General features: G+C 46.7%; 1 protein-coding gene across 3 annotated transcripts in view; it reads left to right on the forward strand.

The window, feature by feature from the left end:
* The window catches only part of LARP1 (La ribonucleoprotein 1, translational regulator), a 58,266-nt gene that overhangs the window by 36,703 nt on the left and 7,589 nt on the right, over positions 1-13,974 (forward strand). Inside the window, exons 4-15 of one of the 3 annotated variants that reach the window (XM_070465684.1) lie at positions 319-493; positions 1,391-1,519; positions 1,596-1,796; positions 1,896-2,058; positions 2,889-3,033; positions 5,953-6,127; positions 6,252-6,421; positions 8,576-8,968; positions 9,779-9,902; positions 10,011-10,216; positions 10,691-10,797; positions 11,675-11,826. In XM_070465684.1, coding sequence (XP_070321785.1) covers positions 319-493; positions 1,391-1,519; positions 1,596-1,796; positions 1,896-2,058; positions 2,889-3,033; positions 5,953-6,127; positions 6,252-6,421; positions 8,576-8,968; positions 9,779-9,902; positions 10,011-10,216; positions 10,691-10,797; positions 11,675-11,826 — 2,140 coding nt within the window. The remainder of the gene's footprint in view (positions 1-318; positions 494-1,390; positions 1,520-1,595; positions 1,797-1,895; positions 2,059-2,888; positions 3,034-5,952; positions 6,128-6,251; positions 6,422-8,575; positions 8,969-9,778; positions 9,903-10,010; positions 10,217-10,690; positions 10,798-11,674; positions 11,827-13,974) is intronic. The other 2 variants (XM_070465685.1, XM_070465686.1) reach the window with 2 other exon arrangements.

Here is a 13,974-nt window from a genome sequence, read left to right on the forward strand (position 1 = left end):
CTCCTCTATCCCATAGGTGATTCAAACGACATGATCCTGTCGTAGGGAGTAAACAGCTGGCCTTTGCAGGCCACAGCCCATGTTGAGGGGTTGTCTCTCTCATTTAGACTTAAGGGACTTGGAGAGGCAGGTTGTCCTCTGCCTGTCGCCTGTTTGACCACTCTTCCCAGTAAAGGCATGTCAGGCGTGAAAACAGGGCCATAGGATACATCCACCCCAACCCGCATCACGTGCTCCATAACAGGGAGCTCCCTTCCTTCCCATCCTGAGTGGCTTTCAGATGCACGTCACCTCCCTGTTCTCTGCTTCCTGCTGCAGCCGCAGGCCCACAAGTCTCAGCCTGCCCGCAAGCTACCACCGAAAAAGGACATGAAGGAACAGGAGAAAGGAGAGGGGAGCGATAGTAAGGAGAGCCCGAAAACCAAATCGGATGAATCGGGGGAGGAGAAGAATGGGGACGAGGACTGCCAGCGAGGGGGACAGAAGAAGAAAGGTGAGTGGCTTGGAGCAGGACTTGAGAGGAGGTAGCAGGCAGAATCAGGGAATGGGAGAACTCAAGGGCTGCTGGAGCAATTTCAGGAGCCCCCCAAAAGTGCTTAGTCTGATGGGTGTAGGCTGCTGGGCTGGCAAGCTTCCTTCCAACTATGTGTGTCCATCATTTCTTTTGCTGTAACCAGCATTTAGAAAGCCCTGTCCTCTGCACTGGGGCTTAAGCAGTGCAGAAGACAGGGGGTCCCTCCCATAGTGTGTTCTTCGTGTCTCTTGATGAATTGCTGCCTTGTGTTAGATTTCACTTAAACACAGGAGATGCCGTTGCTCTGGCTGAAATGGCTAGGATACAGGTTTGGCTGCTGTCATACGTATCTAGAGGAACAGTGGCTTAACCAATATGGAAGATTGTTTCTTTCACTTGATAGCTTGGTAGAAGTGGGCCAGGCCTAGAATGGCAGCTCTTTGGTTCCTTTGTCTTGCTGTGTGTTGGCTCTTCTCATTCCAGGTGACTCACTCTACTTAGCAGGATGGGGAAAAGGGAGAATAGCTCCCTGCTTTTTAGGGACGCACCCTGGACTTGACTGCTTCCACTCAGCTCTCCTCGGCATGTATCTCGGGGAGCCTGGAGGTGTGGTCTTGATCCCAGGCTGCCATGTGTCTGGCTGTAGAGCGTGTGCTCTGGAGAAATCAGTGTTGGGAGTCAATCAAGAGTGTCCGTCACACTGAAGCCCACCGCCTTCTTATTTTAGAGATGAAAATGAGGTCCAGTGAGGGAAAGGCATTTGCCCGAGGTGACCAGGGGGCAATGAAAGCCCTGCCAGGCACAGAGGATTGGGGGTAGAGATGGGCAGGAGAGGCCTCTCCTTCAAGCCTTTCTCGTGCCCACGCTGTTCTCCAGGGAACAAACACAAGTGGGTTCCGTTGCAAATAGACATGAAGCCGGAAGTGCCCAGAGAGAAACTGGTCTCACGCCCTGCTCGTCCTCCAGAGCCACGACACACCCCCACCAGCCGCGGGGAGATCAAAGGTATGTGCTCCCACTATGGAGGGCCTGGGCCTGGGGCTCACCCTCAGGCCTGACCTGATGCCCCCTCTCCCCATAGGGTCTGAGCCTGTCACCTACGTGCCCGTGGCCCCCCCCACTCCAGCCTGGCAACCAGAGACCAAGTCGGAGCCTGCCTGGCATGACCAGGATGAGACATCGAGTGTGAAGAGTGATGGGGCTGGTGGGGCGCGGGCTTCCTTCCGTGGCCGTGGACGGGGGCGTGGTCGCGGACGGGGACGCGGACGGGGTGGCACTCGAAGTACGTGAGGCCCCTTTGGGCTCCGGGATGTCTGAGGGAGTTCAGCGGGGGCGGCGGGCGGGGATCTCCTCTCCCTCATGGTGCTTGTTCCCCCCATAGCCCATTTTGACTACCAGTTTGGCTACCGAAAGTTTGATGGTGCGGAGGGGCCTCGCACACCCAAGTACATGAACAACATCACCTACTATTTTGACAATGTCAGCAGCACCGAGCTGTACAGCGTGGACCAGGAGTTGCTTAAAGACTACATCAAACGCCAGATGTGAGCGTTCGGGCGTCTTCCTTCTGGAGACACGGTGGGGGGGGGGGGGTTGGGGGTGCCCAAGGACGGGGTAGGGCTGTGCAGGCTCTTCTGGGGATCACAGTGGTTGCTGCCTCTGGCTGGAGGTGAAAAAGATAATTTGAGAGAACTGCACTTCTGTTTTAAAAATTAATCAGTTAGTGTTTTTAAAAGGAAAGAAAATGTCTAGATTCTGTTCCCATTGGGCCTCTGTTTGTAATGGCAACGTTGTCAGAATGCTAATAGACACTGAGTTCTCATTGATGAGGCTCAGTGCTCAGCTTTATAGGCATTCTCTTACTTAGTTATGGAGTTACCTATTTAATTTTTATGAGCTGGGTTTTATCCCTTTTTTATTGATAAGGAAACAGGCCCAGTAACTTGCCCAACTAGTAAGTGGCAAGGCACAGATTTCAGTCTGTTTCTGTCTGACTTGCAAAACCTTAACTCCTAACCTGTCTAATGAACTGTCTCTCAGTCAGGTGGGGGGAGCCATACAAGGAAAGAGATCATTGCAATAGAGTGTGATTAGCAGTTTAGGAGCAAAAGAGAAAGTGACCGAGAGTATTGGGACTGGGTTTTAAAGGATAAGGAGCTTGTCAGGTGTACCAAGAGGCTGAAGGGCAGCGGGTGACAGTTTGACCCAAGGTTAGGGAGCCATGGGAGGATAACATCATCTCTTTCCAGCCTTTAAGGTTGTAAATACAGAGGGACAGGGTTGGTCAGAGGCTGTGTGAGGTTCCTGGAATGTACAGAACAAAGAAGGCATATTCTCACATGATGGAGCAATCACACTTTTCCCCTCCACCTAGTGAATACTACTTCAGCGTGGACAATTTAGAGCGAGACTTCTTCCTGCGACGAAAAATGGATGCTGACGGTTTCCTTCCCATGACACTTATTGCGTCCTTCCACCGAGTGCAGGCCCTTACCACTGACATTTCACTCATCTTTGCGGTATGTCTCCCTCCCTGGGGCTGGGGTGGAGGGGAAAGAAAGATCCTTACTTAAGGAACTGGAGTTTGGGTCAAGCCCAAGAACCCCAGAAGAGTCCTCATCTCATTACTTGTGCTAAGATTCCAAGGCTTGGCCAGCTTCTCTCTCTCTCCCTCCCTCTCCTCCTTCCCTTCCCTTCTCTATCTCACCTTCCTCCCCCTCTCTTGCTCACCCCTTTATCATGGAAGACATCAGACACGGAAGATTTACAGAAGTCAATCCAGTGGTGTAATGAGCCCATTACCCAGTCTCAGCAGCTATCAATTCATGGCCACTCTTATTCCATCTATCTTCTCATCTGTTTCCTTGCCCAGATTACTTTGAAGAAAAATCTCCAGTAATCTGACATTTTATCCATGTTTCAGTTAATTTATCTCCAAAAGATAAAGACCTGTTAAAGAAAAGTACTCACTATATCATTATTGCATGTAAAAATATTAATGATTCTTCAATATCACCAGATATTTGTTCAGTTGCCAATTCACCCCCCCCCCCCCCCCGCCCCGTTTCAGAAGTTTTCTTTCAGTAGTTTGTGAATCAGGATCCAGATAAGATCAATACATTGTCTTATGATATCTCTTCTTCTCTCTCTTTCCTTGCAGTTTTTTGTTGGAATGCTAGATTATACAGCTTGTAGAATTTTCCATAGGACACAGTGGTACATTTTACATGTTCCATATTCCAGATTTTTTGTAAATTAGTGATTTAGAGACCTGATCAGATTCAGGTGTTTTTCTTCCTTTCTCCCTCCTTGTGGAGAATACTGTATAGATAGTGATATATTCTCTCAGGTGGCACTTAATGAATGCTTCACCTGGTTCTCTTTTTTGTCATAAAAGCTGTAAGTCATTACCTGTTACTTCATTAGAAACTATAGAATGTTTATGTTCTGTCTGTCTGTATTTGTTTGCTGGCATAACTCTTTAAGGAGGTACTTTGTCTTATCAGCTATTTGGTTACCAAGAAGCATGTAAAAAAAAAAAAAAAGCAGCAGCGTGTAGTTTGTACAGGAAGGGCAGTTAAGTGCTTGATCTGTTCCTTTGTTAACCAATTCTCAAAATTGTGAGCTGATCGCTAATAACCTTCAAAGGTAACTAGTAAGGTTTCAGTTTGTTGTTTTGTTTGTTTTTGTTTTAGTATCATTACAGACTAGTAGATTCAAGCATTTTGTTTAATTTATTGTAGTTATTATGCTCAATCAAATCATTGCCAGTGGGACCCTGGTTCATCTTGTACTTTTGTTGCCTCAGATCTGGAATGGCCTTTTTTTTTCTTGAAGACACTCTAGGTCCTTTATTTTGGGGAAATGGTAATTCTGATATTTAGATATCACAGCCTGAGTTGTAGGGTGTTTATTGCTACGATTGGTCATTTTTTTAATACATCATGAGATTACATTGATATTTTCTGTTAATATTTCTACAGTGTCTTTACTTAACCCAAGAATCTTTTATGTTTGTAACTATTACTTTCTCCCATGCCAAAAATCCTGATTCCAAACAACATCAACATAACTATTCATGTGTTTTACTCTACACATTATGCTTACAGTACCTCTTACAGTACCTCTCCTACTCCTAAAAATTTTTTTTCCCCATTTGTACAGTCAGTGAGTATTTTCTTAAGTCGAAGTAATTTTTGTGTGGCTGTGTACATATTAGTTTTAGTAATTTTGCTTTGCTCTCACATTTTCGGGAATGCTTTCTTACCCCTAATTTCTTACTTGTTTTTCATTTATATAAAATATGTGGTTCCAAAGGCAAATGGTATGTTGAAAGTCCAACTTAAAAGATTTTCTTAATACTTTTTCCCCTTTTACTATAAGCAAACCTTTTTGAATGCTTCCATTAAAAAAAAAAATAAGTAAATGCCTCTCTGTATTATATACTTACCCTTTCTTAGATGAATGGTAACATAGCACATATATTTCTTCACTATTTTTTGCTTTCACTTAATGTATCTGGGAGCTGACCACTTAGTAGTGGTAGTGGTAATAGAAAGATACTCCTCGTTCTTATTTACAGTTGTGTATATATATATCTTTTTGTGGTTTAGCCAGTGTGTCTTTGGTGTAGGAGTGGGATGGTTGAACTAAAGGGCAAATGCGTATATAATTTTACTAGCTGTTACCTGATTCCCTTTCTAGTGGGTGTGCTTTCTGCAATCTCACCAGCAGTGTATGAGAATGCCTCTTTCCCCAGCCTCACCAACAGAGTATGTTGTCACATGTTGAAATGTTTTTCTTTTCCATTTAAAAGAATTTGAAAAGAAAACTTCTCTACTCTCCATTACTTCACCCCCTTTCCCCAGAGATAGATACCTGTAGCCCTTTACCTGTGAATCCTAGAAAAATTTGTGTGCATTTGCATGTTTTTACTTAAGAATTCCAATATCAGTGGAATCTTAAACTCATTGACCTAGACGTGGTTTTTGTGACTGTTAACCACCTCAACACATTTAAAGCTGATTTTTAAGCCTGAGTAGTGTTGGGTTGAATGGATGGCCATAATTGGTTGCCTGTGTAGTGGCAAGTTTAGGTAGTTCCCAGTTTTTTCGTTTTGCAGGCAGTGTTGCTGCGAATGGCCTTTTATCCATATCTTATACATGTTGTCACCTGTTGGTACAAGTATTTCCCCGGGATTGATTCCTGGAAGTAGACTGGCAGGGTCAAAGGGCAAGTGTGTTTTGCATGTTGGTACCTCTTATAAGTTTGAACATCTCACTCGTCTGCTGGTTGTGGAAGATAGGGCCAGTTTTCTTATACTCCTGCCAACTCTGGACTTTGCGCTGAGCTCATGGGGCTCAGTCCTGCCCCAGCTTCCAAGATCTCGGTCTGTCCATGTCTTCCCTCTACATCTTCTCCCTCCTCCTCCCCTGCAGGCCCTAAAAGACAGCAAAGTGGTGGAGATTGTTGAGGAAAAAGTACGCAGGAGGGAGGAGCCAGAGAAATGGCCTCTTCCTGGTCCCCCAATAGTGGACTATTCCCAGACCGATTTCTCCCAGCTTCTCAACTGCCCAGAGTTTGTGCCCCGCCAGCACTACCAGAAAGAGACAGGTAGGTACCCCTCTGGCCTGTGGATGCCTCCCTGTTGCCCTTGTCTTCCGGCCAGCAGTCCTGCTCAGGGCTGGCATCAGGAGGAGGGCTGGTGGGATGAGGACCTCCCCTTTCCACCCTTTAGAGTCAGCGCCTGGCTCTCCCCGTGCGGTCACTCCAGTGCCAACCAAAACAGAGGAGGTCAGCAACCTAAAGACACTGCCCAAGGGCCTGTCCGCCAGCCTCCCCGACCTGGATTCTGAGAACTGGATTGAAGTGAAGAAAAGGCCTCGGCCCTCTCCGGCACGACCCAAGGTGGGTGAGGCCTGTCCCTATCCTGGATTCTAGGGTCTTAGGCAGGAGAGTGCGGAACGGGTATCACATAGGCACAGAGCTCTGTGTTCTGAGGGAGTAGCAGTCAGGCCAGGTGGTTCAGGGTTGTGATGTAAGCAGCAGGTCACCAGTGAGTGCAGGAAGGCTGATATGGCCTGTTTCCATTTCCAGTGGATCACCCCTCATGACAGCTCTCGCTCTGTAGTTCCTGAGTGGCATTTTTCACAGGAGGAGATCATGCAGCCTCTGGCAGAAATCTCATTGAAAATTAAATGTTTCTTAATACCTGGCTGGGTTTTTTTGTTTGATTTTTCAGGGGGGTTTGTTTGGGGGCTTATTTGGCCACTCTGTGTGGCATGTGGGCTATTAGTTCCCTGACCAGGAATCAGACTCATGCCCCCTGCAGTGGAAATGCAGTCTTAGCCACTGGGCCATCAGGGAAGTCCCTTGGCTGTTGTTTTTGTCTCATCTAAGTCCTTGTGGCTGCATTATTTAGCGACTTCTCCCTGAATTTGTCCTCACAGGCTCACATATAACTCCATCAAATCCTTTGAAAAGGGAAGGGAGAAGGAGCAGACCCATGGCCTGGAGAGTTAGAGTCTAGACTGGAACACAGGTCTTCTGTCATTGCTGGCTGGTGATCTTGGGAAACTTCTCTAGTATCTGAAGTCCTCACTTTCTCTATCTTAGGCTGAAAGGAAGGAGGGGTTAGATTGCTCTAGAAATAGTGAGTAGCTCACATATAGTCCTCTGTTAGAGAAGTGTCTCAATCTCAAACTAAAATTTGAGGAGCAAACTTCTACTCCATTCACCTGCCCACAGCCATCCTTTCTTTGGATACCTTGGTCTAGGCCTTGAGAGGAGACATGACAGATGACCTTGGACTTTGGGTCTATGGAATTCTGTGCCCCCTTTCCAACCATACTACTGTGATCGACTCCCTCGTCTTCTTCTTGCCCCACACCCCCAACTTCCCTGTCTATTCTGGTTGTTCAAGAAGTGTCAGATAGGCTAGAATTGTGAGGACAAGGTAGTAAGTGGACAAGGACCTGACAAGGTTCAGTCCAGTCCTGAAGACTGCAAAGGCTTTGGAAAGGCCTTAGCCCCCATTCCAGGATTAGAGCCCTCCACTTCCACTTGGCCTACCCTGACCCTTGTAAAAGAGAATAGTTTTAAGATTTATACAGAAAAGTTTTTTTTGGCACAGCAGGGAATTAATGTTTAAATATGTTCTGTGAGGTAAACAGATGTTTTACCTCCAAAAACTTTCAGATAGATTCAGCCTATCAACACTCTGAAATACTTTGTTTTGGCTGAAAAGAGTCTTGTTTTTTCTTTTGCCTTTGGGACATGCCGTGTTTTTGGGTTTTTGTCTGTTTTGCCTCTTAACAGTCTTTGTCCCTGCCTTCACCTGGCTTACTTAAACGGGCCCTTTCGTAATCACTTCTTCACAGAAGCCTTCCCCGAGTGTCCCCATTCGCACCCCCGGTTGCCTGAGTGCTCCTCCCTAAGTACTCCCATGAGGCCTATTTATAGCCTTTACCATCACACTGCAGCTGATTGGTTGGTTGACTTTTTCTGCCACTAAACTGTGAGCTCCGTTCAAGGATCTGGTCATGTTCACAGGGCCTGGTACCAGTGGGTTCTTACCCATTTAGCAAATAGTTGAACGTGGGCTGTTGTTCGGTCCCAATCTAAATTCTGAGGGTATAATGGAAGGCAAGGCAGCTGTGGTTCTTGCCTGATGAAGCTTCCAGCTTATTGGGAGGAGTTGGGGGTGGAGAAATGGATGAATTAGCCTATTGAACTTCTTCATGTACCCACTTGGAGGCCAGGTGCTGTGGAGGGATGTGTATTTAGGTAAATGAGAGTGCACTTCATACATAAAGGGAACTTGTCGTCTCAATGTTTGTGAATGACTGATGTGAACTGTGAGTGGAGAAACCCAGAGTCCTATGGGACATCATTGTTTTGTGAGTGACTCCAGTGCTGACAGCTGTGACTTAGTGTCATTATCAGGGCTGCAGATGTAAAAGTCCCATGTTGAGGGGTCAGGGCTTCTCTCAGGGGACAGTGACAGCCTGGTCTAAGGACTTACTGGTGATTCTGTCTCTCTTTGGTTTCCCCCCATTTTAGAAGTCAGAGGAGCCCAGGTTTGTTCACTCAACCACTCTGCCTCAGCATCTGCCGTCTCAGCAGCTGATGTCCAAGGATCAAGATGAGCAAGAGGAACTGGATTTCCTGTTTGACGAGGAAATGGAGCAGATGGATGGGCGAAAAAACACCTTTACCGCCTGGTCTGATGAGGATTCTGACTATGAAATTGATGACCGGGATGTCAACAAAATCCTCATTGTCACTCAGACACCACCTTACATGCGCCGGCACCCGGGGGGCGACCGCACTGGCAACCATACCTCTCGTGCCAAGATGAGTGCTGAGCTGGCCAAGGTCATTAATGATGGGCTCTTCTACTACGAGCAGGACCTGTGGACTGAGAAGTTCGAACCCGAGTATTCCCAGATCAAGGTGAGCCTTGGGCTGGTGGTGGGGGCCTAGGGTGCCTGTGACGTGAGGCAGAGGAAAGCTGACAAGCGCGCGACCTCGGGCATAGAACCTCAGCACCCTCATCTAATAAAAGGGGGTGACGATTGACACTGTTTGAGGGGGGCATTAAGAATGAGAAGAAGTGTATAAACACTGTAAACTGCCCATGTGAGAGGTGATCATCCTGCTGCTTGATCATCCATGTTTAATTTCAGAGGTTGGCTAGATACTTTTGTGAAGAATAAGATTGGATTGTCATTTCTATTCTTAAATATTTGTGCATGTATTAAAGTTTAAAGGTCTTTTGAGGAACTTGCTTTTGAGTGTGGAATATGGAGAAAAGATAGGTCTTTTAAAAACTCACTGCTGCCTAGAAAGAGTCAAAACTGGCATTGTAGGCATTTTACAGAGTGGATGTGTCTGGTGGTTAGTTGGCTTCTGGTGACCTCTGTAGTGAGTGGTGGTAGTAATGTGTTTCGAGATGAGAGAATTGCAGGAAGAGAGTTGGGGAGGGGAAGCTATAGCAGGTTCCGGGGGGGCTGGAGTTCTGACCTCAGTTCTGCTGCAGGGAGGCCTGGGCAAGTCTTTAGCCCTGCTGGGTGAGCACGCTCAAGCCTGGGCACCTGGGGTTGAGGTGTGGTGATGGGCAGCTGAGAGCCTGGGGACCAGAATTGCACGTATGTGGACGTGGGAACTGCCCTCTTCAACTTCCTGTCTGTCTTGATTCCTAAAACAGGCTAGGGCAGTCCTCTTACCAGCCTCTTTCCCCCACCCATCTTGTGTCCTCTGCAGCAAGAAGTCGAGAACTTCAAGAAAGTCAATATGATCAGTCGGGAGCAGTTTGACACGCTAACCCCTGAGCCCCCTGTGGATCCCAACCAGGAGGTCCCTCCTGGACCACCTCGCTTCCAGCAAGGTGAGGATGACCCTGCCACCCTGGCCTGAGTGGGAGAGTCTGGAGCTGTCGTACGGGGCTTCTTGAGACAGGCAGTCACAGGCCTACCTCCCCACTCTGCTTCTGCAGTTCCCACTGATGCCCTGGCTAATAAGCTGTTCGGTGCTCCCGAGCCTTCCACCATCGCCCGCTCTCTACCAACCACTGTCCCAGAGTCGCCAAACTACCGCAATGCCAGGACCCCCCGCACACCCCGGACACCGCAGCTCAAAGATTCAAGCCAGACATCACGGTTTTATCCAGTGGTGAAGGAAGGTCGGACACTGGATGCTAAGGTGAGGCGTTGATGCTGAGCCACTAAGTCCTGGGCTCACTTGACTGCCTTCTAGGGCTCTGCTTCTCTCCCTTGTCTTGAGCTAAGAAAGTACTACATCCCGCCCCCGCCCCTCCCGCCAGCTGTTCTGTATTCTTAGGCTAGTGGGCCCACTGGGATTGAGTGACCTCATCTGCAGTGTGGAATGAGGGGTGGGAGTGGAGGCCCCATGCAGCCCTGATAAGGTCTGAGGAGAACTCAGCAGGTCCTTGAGCAGGTCATATCCCCGCAAGCCTCAATCGTGTCACCTGTCAGGTAGGTGTGCCAGTTCCTCCTTCAGCTGTGGGCATCACGTGAGACTAGATATGAAGATGCTTTGTAAATTGGGAGATAACTCAGACTTTAGGAGGGTATCGTAATCCTACAAATACTTGATGCTCCTGAGAGTCATAAGAGTATGACTGTGTATTAACAAATCCCACACTGACCTTTGCAGACACCTCGGAAAAGGAAGACAAGACACAGCTCGAACCCACCTTTGGAGAGTCACGTGGGCTGGGTGATGGATTCCCGCGAACACAGGCCCCGGACTGCTTCCATCAGGTGTGGGCCCTGGGAAGGGGCGACAGGCCGACTGCAGGGAGGGCAGCAGAGCTGTGACAGTGATGAGACCAAGACGAGAGTACCTCTTTGGTCTGCAAATGAAGGGAAATTAAGGAAGGGGCCCTCATCCAAATCCAAAACACCAGGAGTAGTCTAGAGAGCTTAATCCAGATCCTGGGGAGAAGAAGGCTGCTTTCTGAAGTGTGGTGGCTGCGTGGCATTCTCATGGGAGGTGAGCTCAGTTGATTTCAGACATGTATATCTGCTGCCTCCCTCAGGATAGCTCAGGAGTTGAATAAAAGTACAGCTTCCTAGATTCTCCACCCTAGGTCTGCTGGAGCAGCTTCTGGGGGTAGGGCCTGGATTCCTTTTTATTTATTCTCAGGAAAATGACCCCAGTGTTCTGAATTCCAGAGCAGGTATGGGAGCCACTGACCTATGCACTCTTATTTATTCCCTGCAAAGATAGGTAGGTGGTGGTTTTACAAAAAATATGGATGGGTTAACCCATTACATCTCAGCAAGGAAAGTTAAATGTTAACATGGGATAAATAAACAGCTAAAAGCTCAGGTTTGGGCATTGTACAGAGCTGAGATGTTAAATATTAGCTCTGTGACAGGGCAAGACTTCCAGTCTCTGTGAGCCCCAATGTCCTCGATGTTAAAAAAAATCCAAAGGTTGAGTAAGTGAGACCCATGGTTATAATAAGTGAGATCCATGCATATAGTTAATTAAGGATCTAGTACAGTACGTGGGCCTCTTTGTTACACTGAGAGGCTGGATGTTGAAGGCTGGAAGGAACCAGAGGGACCCCTTCTATCTGATGGTTGGCTGCTCTGGGGAACCTGGTGACACTCTGTTTCATGGTATCTGCAGCTCCAGCCCCTCAGAAGGCACGCCTGCAGTTGGCAGCTATGGCTGTACCCCTCAGTCGCTGCCCAAGTTCCAACATCCTTCCCACGAGCTGCTGAAGGAGAACGGCTTCACACAACACGTCTACCACAAGTATCGTAGGCGCTGCCTTAATGGTAAGCACAGAGGGAAAGGCGGAGCTTCCTGGGCCACTGCTGAGATCCGGAGTAAGGGCTGGTGGAGCAGGTGACTGTTCCCTCTAGCCTCAGAGCAAGAAGTGACATAGCATAGTAGGAAGGACTGAAGTTAGTTTTGGAATATAGGCGGCAAAGAGGATCTGGTGCTTAGAATATTCCTGTTCCTTGATTTTTCTCTATTGGTATTAAAAAAAAAAAAAATCAGGCGTTTTCTTTCCTGTTTCTGGTGAAACCATTGATGTCACAAACAAATATGCGTGAGGCAGCATATATTCTCCAGAAAGATGATGATCTGTGGACCAAATCCAGCCAGCAGCCTGTCTTTGTACGGCCCTGGAGCTAAGAACAGTTTTTGTTTTAACATTCTTAGGTGGGGGTGGGGAGGGTGAGACTTATGACAGAGATCATATGTGACCTGCAAAACCTAAAATATTTACTCTCTAGCCCCTTACAGAAAAAAAGATGGCTAACCCCTACTCTGGATGAGAATGTAAGGAGATAACCTCTCTAGATACTCACATGTTTCCTTTTACCACAAAAGGAGATAACCTTTTAGCTGTAGGTTTCTCTTGGGTTGTCTCTAAAGATGCTCAGAGCCATGCTCACTTAGAGTTACTGGTCACTCAGCCCCCTTTTATTCAGCAAAACATGGCTGCTCAATGCTTGATTCATCTACCTTACTTCCCTCTGCATGTGTATGTGTGTGTAATAACAGCGTTAGTGAAATACAGTTCACACACTGTATGATTCGCCTATTTTTAAGTGTATAAACTCAGTGGCTTTTATATTTGAGCTGTGCATCCATCACCAGAATCCATTTCAGAACATTTTCGTTACCTTACAAGCCCTGTGCCCCTTACTAGTCGCCCCCATCCCTCCAGCTCCCCAGCTCCTCCCAGACCCACACAGCCACCAGTCTACTGTCTCTGTGGGTTTGACTTCATAGAACTTGTGACCCTCTGTGACTGCCTCCTTTCCTTTAGCGTATAATTTCAAGGTTCATTTATGTTGTACCGTGTATCAGTACTTAATGCCTTTTTATTATCAAACAACATTCTGTGGATGATACCACCTTTTTTTGTTTATCCATTCGTCAGTTGATGGACAAAATTTCTGCCTTGTCTTTTCTGCCTTGTAATGCTACTTTGAACATTCCTGTACATGTTTTTGTGTGGACATAGGTTTTCATTTATCTTGAGTGGAAGAGTGTAATTCCTGGGTCATATAATAGGGTAGTTTTGTGTAACGTTTTTGAGGAACTGCTGCAAGACTGTTTTCTTAAGTAGCGGCATCATTTTATATTACTCACAGCAGTGTATGGGGGTTCTGATTTCTCCATATCCTCCTGACACTTACTGTCGTCTTTTGAGTATAACCATCCTAGTGAGTATGCAATGATATCCTGTAATAGTTTTTATTTTATTTGATATGATGTTGAGCATTTTTTCATACGCTTCTTGGCCGTTTGTATATCTTCTTTGGAGAAATGTCCATTCATATCCTTTGTCTGTTTTTTAACTGAATTATTTGTCTTTGTTATTAAGTTGTAATGAGTTTTTATTCTAAGTCCCTTATCAGATAACATAACTTGTAAATATTTTTCCCATCCTGAGGGTTGTCTTTTCACCTTGTTTGTTGATCATGTCCTTAGAAGTACAAAGGTTCTTAATTTTTAAATGATACCAGATTTTAAAAACTTTATCTGTTGTTTCTTGTTCTTTGGTGGTGTGTGTGTGTGTGTGTGTGTATATCTTTTTAACTTTTTAATTGGAAGATAATGGCTTTACAATATTGTGTTGGTTTCTCCCATACATCAGCTTGAATCAGCCATAGGTATATACATGTCTCCTCCCTCTTGAACCTCCCTCACACGTACCATTTTTTACTTAATGTTGTAGGACTCCTAAAATGACTGGTAACGATGATATGATGAATATAATTTGTTGAGTGCACGGATTACTTATTTGTGCTTTTCCTGGTTCTAACTACACTGAGAGCAGTTCTAACTACACTGAGGTGGAGAGGTGGACCAGGATGCCTGCTTCAGAAGCAGATGCAGCCTACTTCTGGGGGTGTTCAGGCCCCGGGCCCAGCAGCAGGGCTTGCTGCAGAGTAGTTAGTCCTCAG

The sequence above is a fragment of the Odocoileus virginianus genome, chromosome 3, assembly GCF_023699985.2.
Source record: "Odocoileus virginianus isolate 20LAN1187 ecotype Illinois chromosome 3, Ovbor_1.2, whole genome shotgun sequence".
Classification (NCBI taxonomy): Eukaryota; Metazoa; Chordata; class Mammalia; order Artiodactyla; family Cervidae; genus Odocoileus; species Odocoileus virginianus.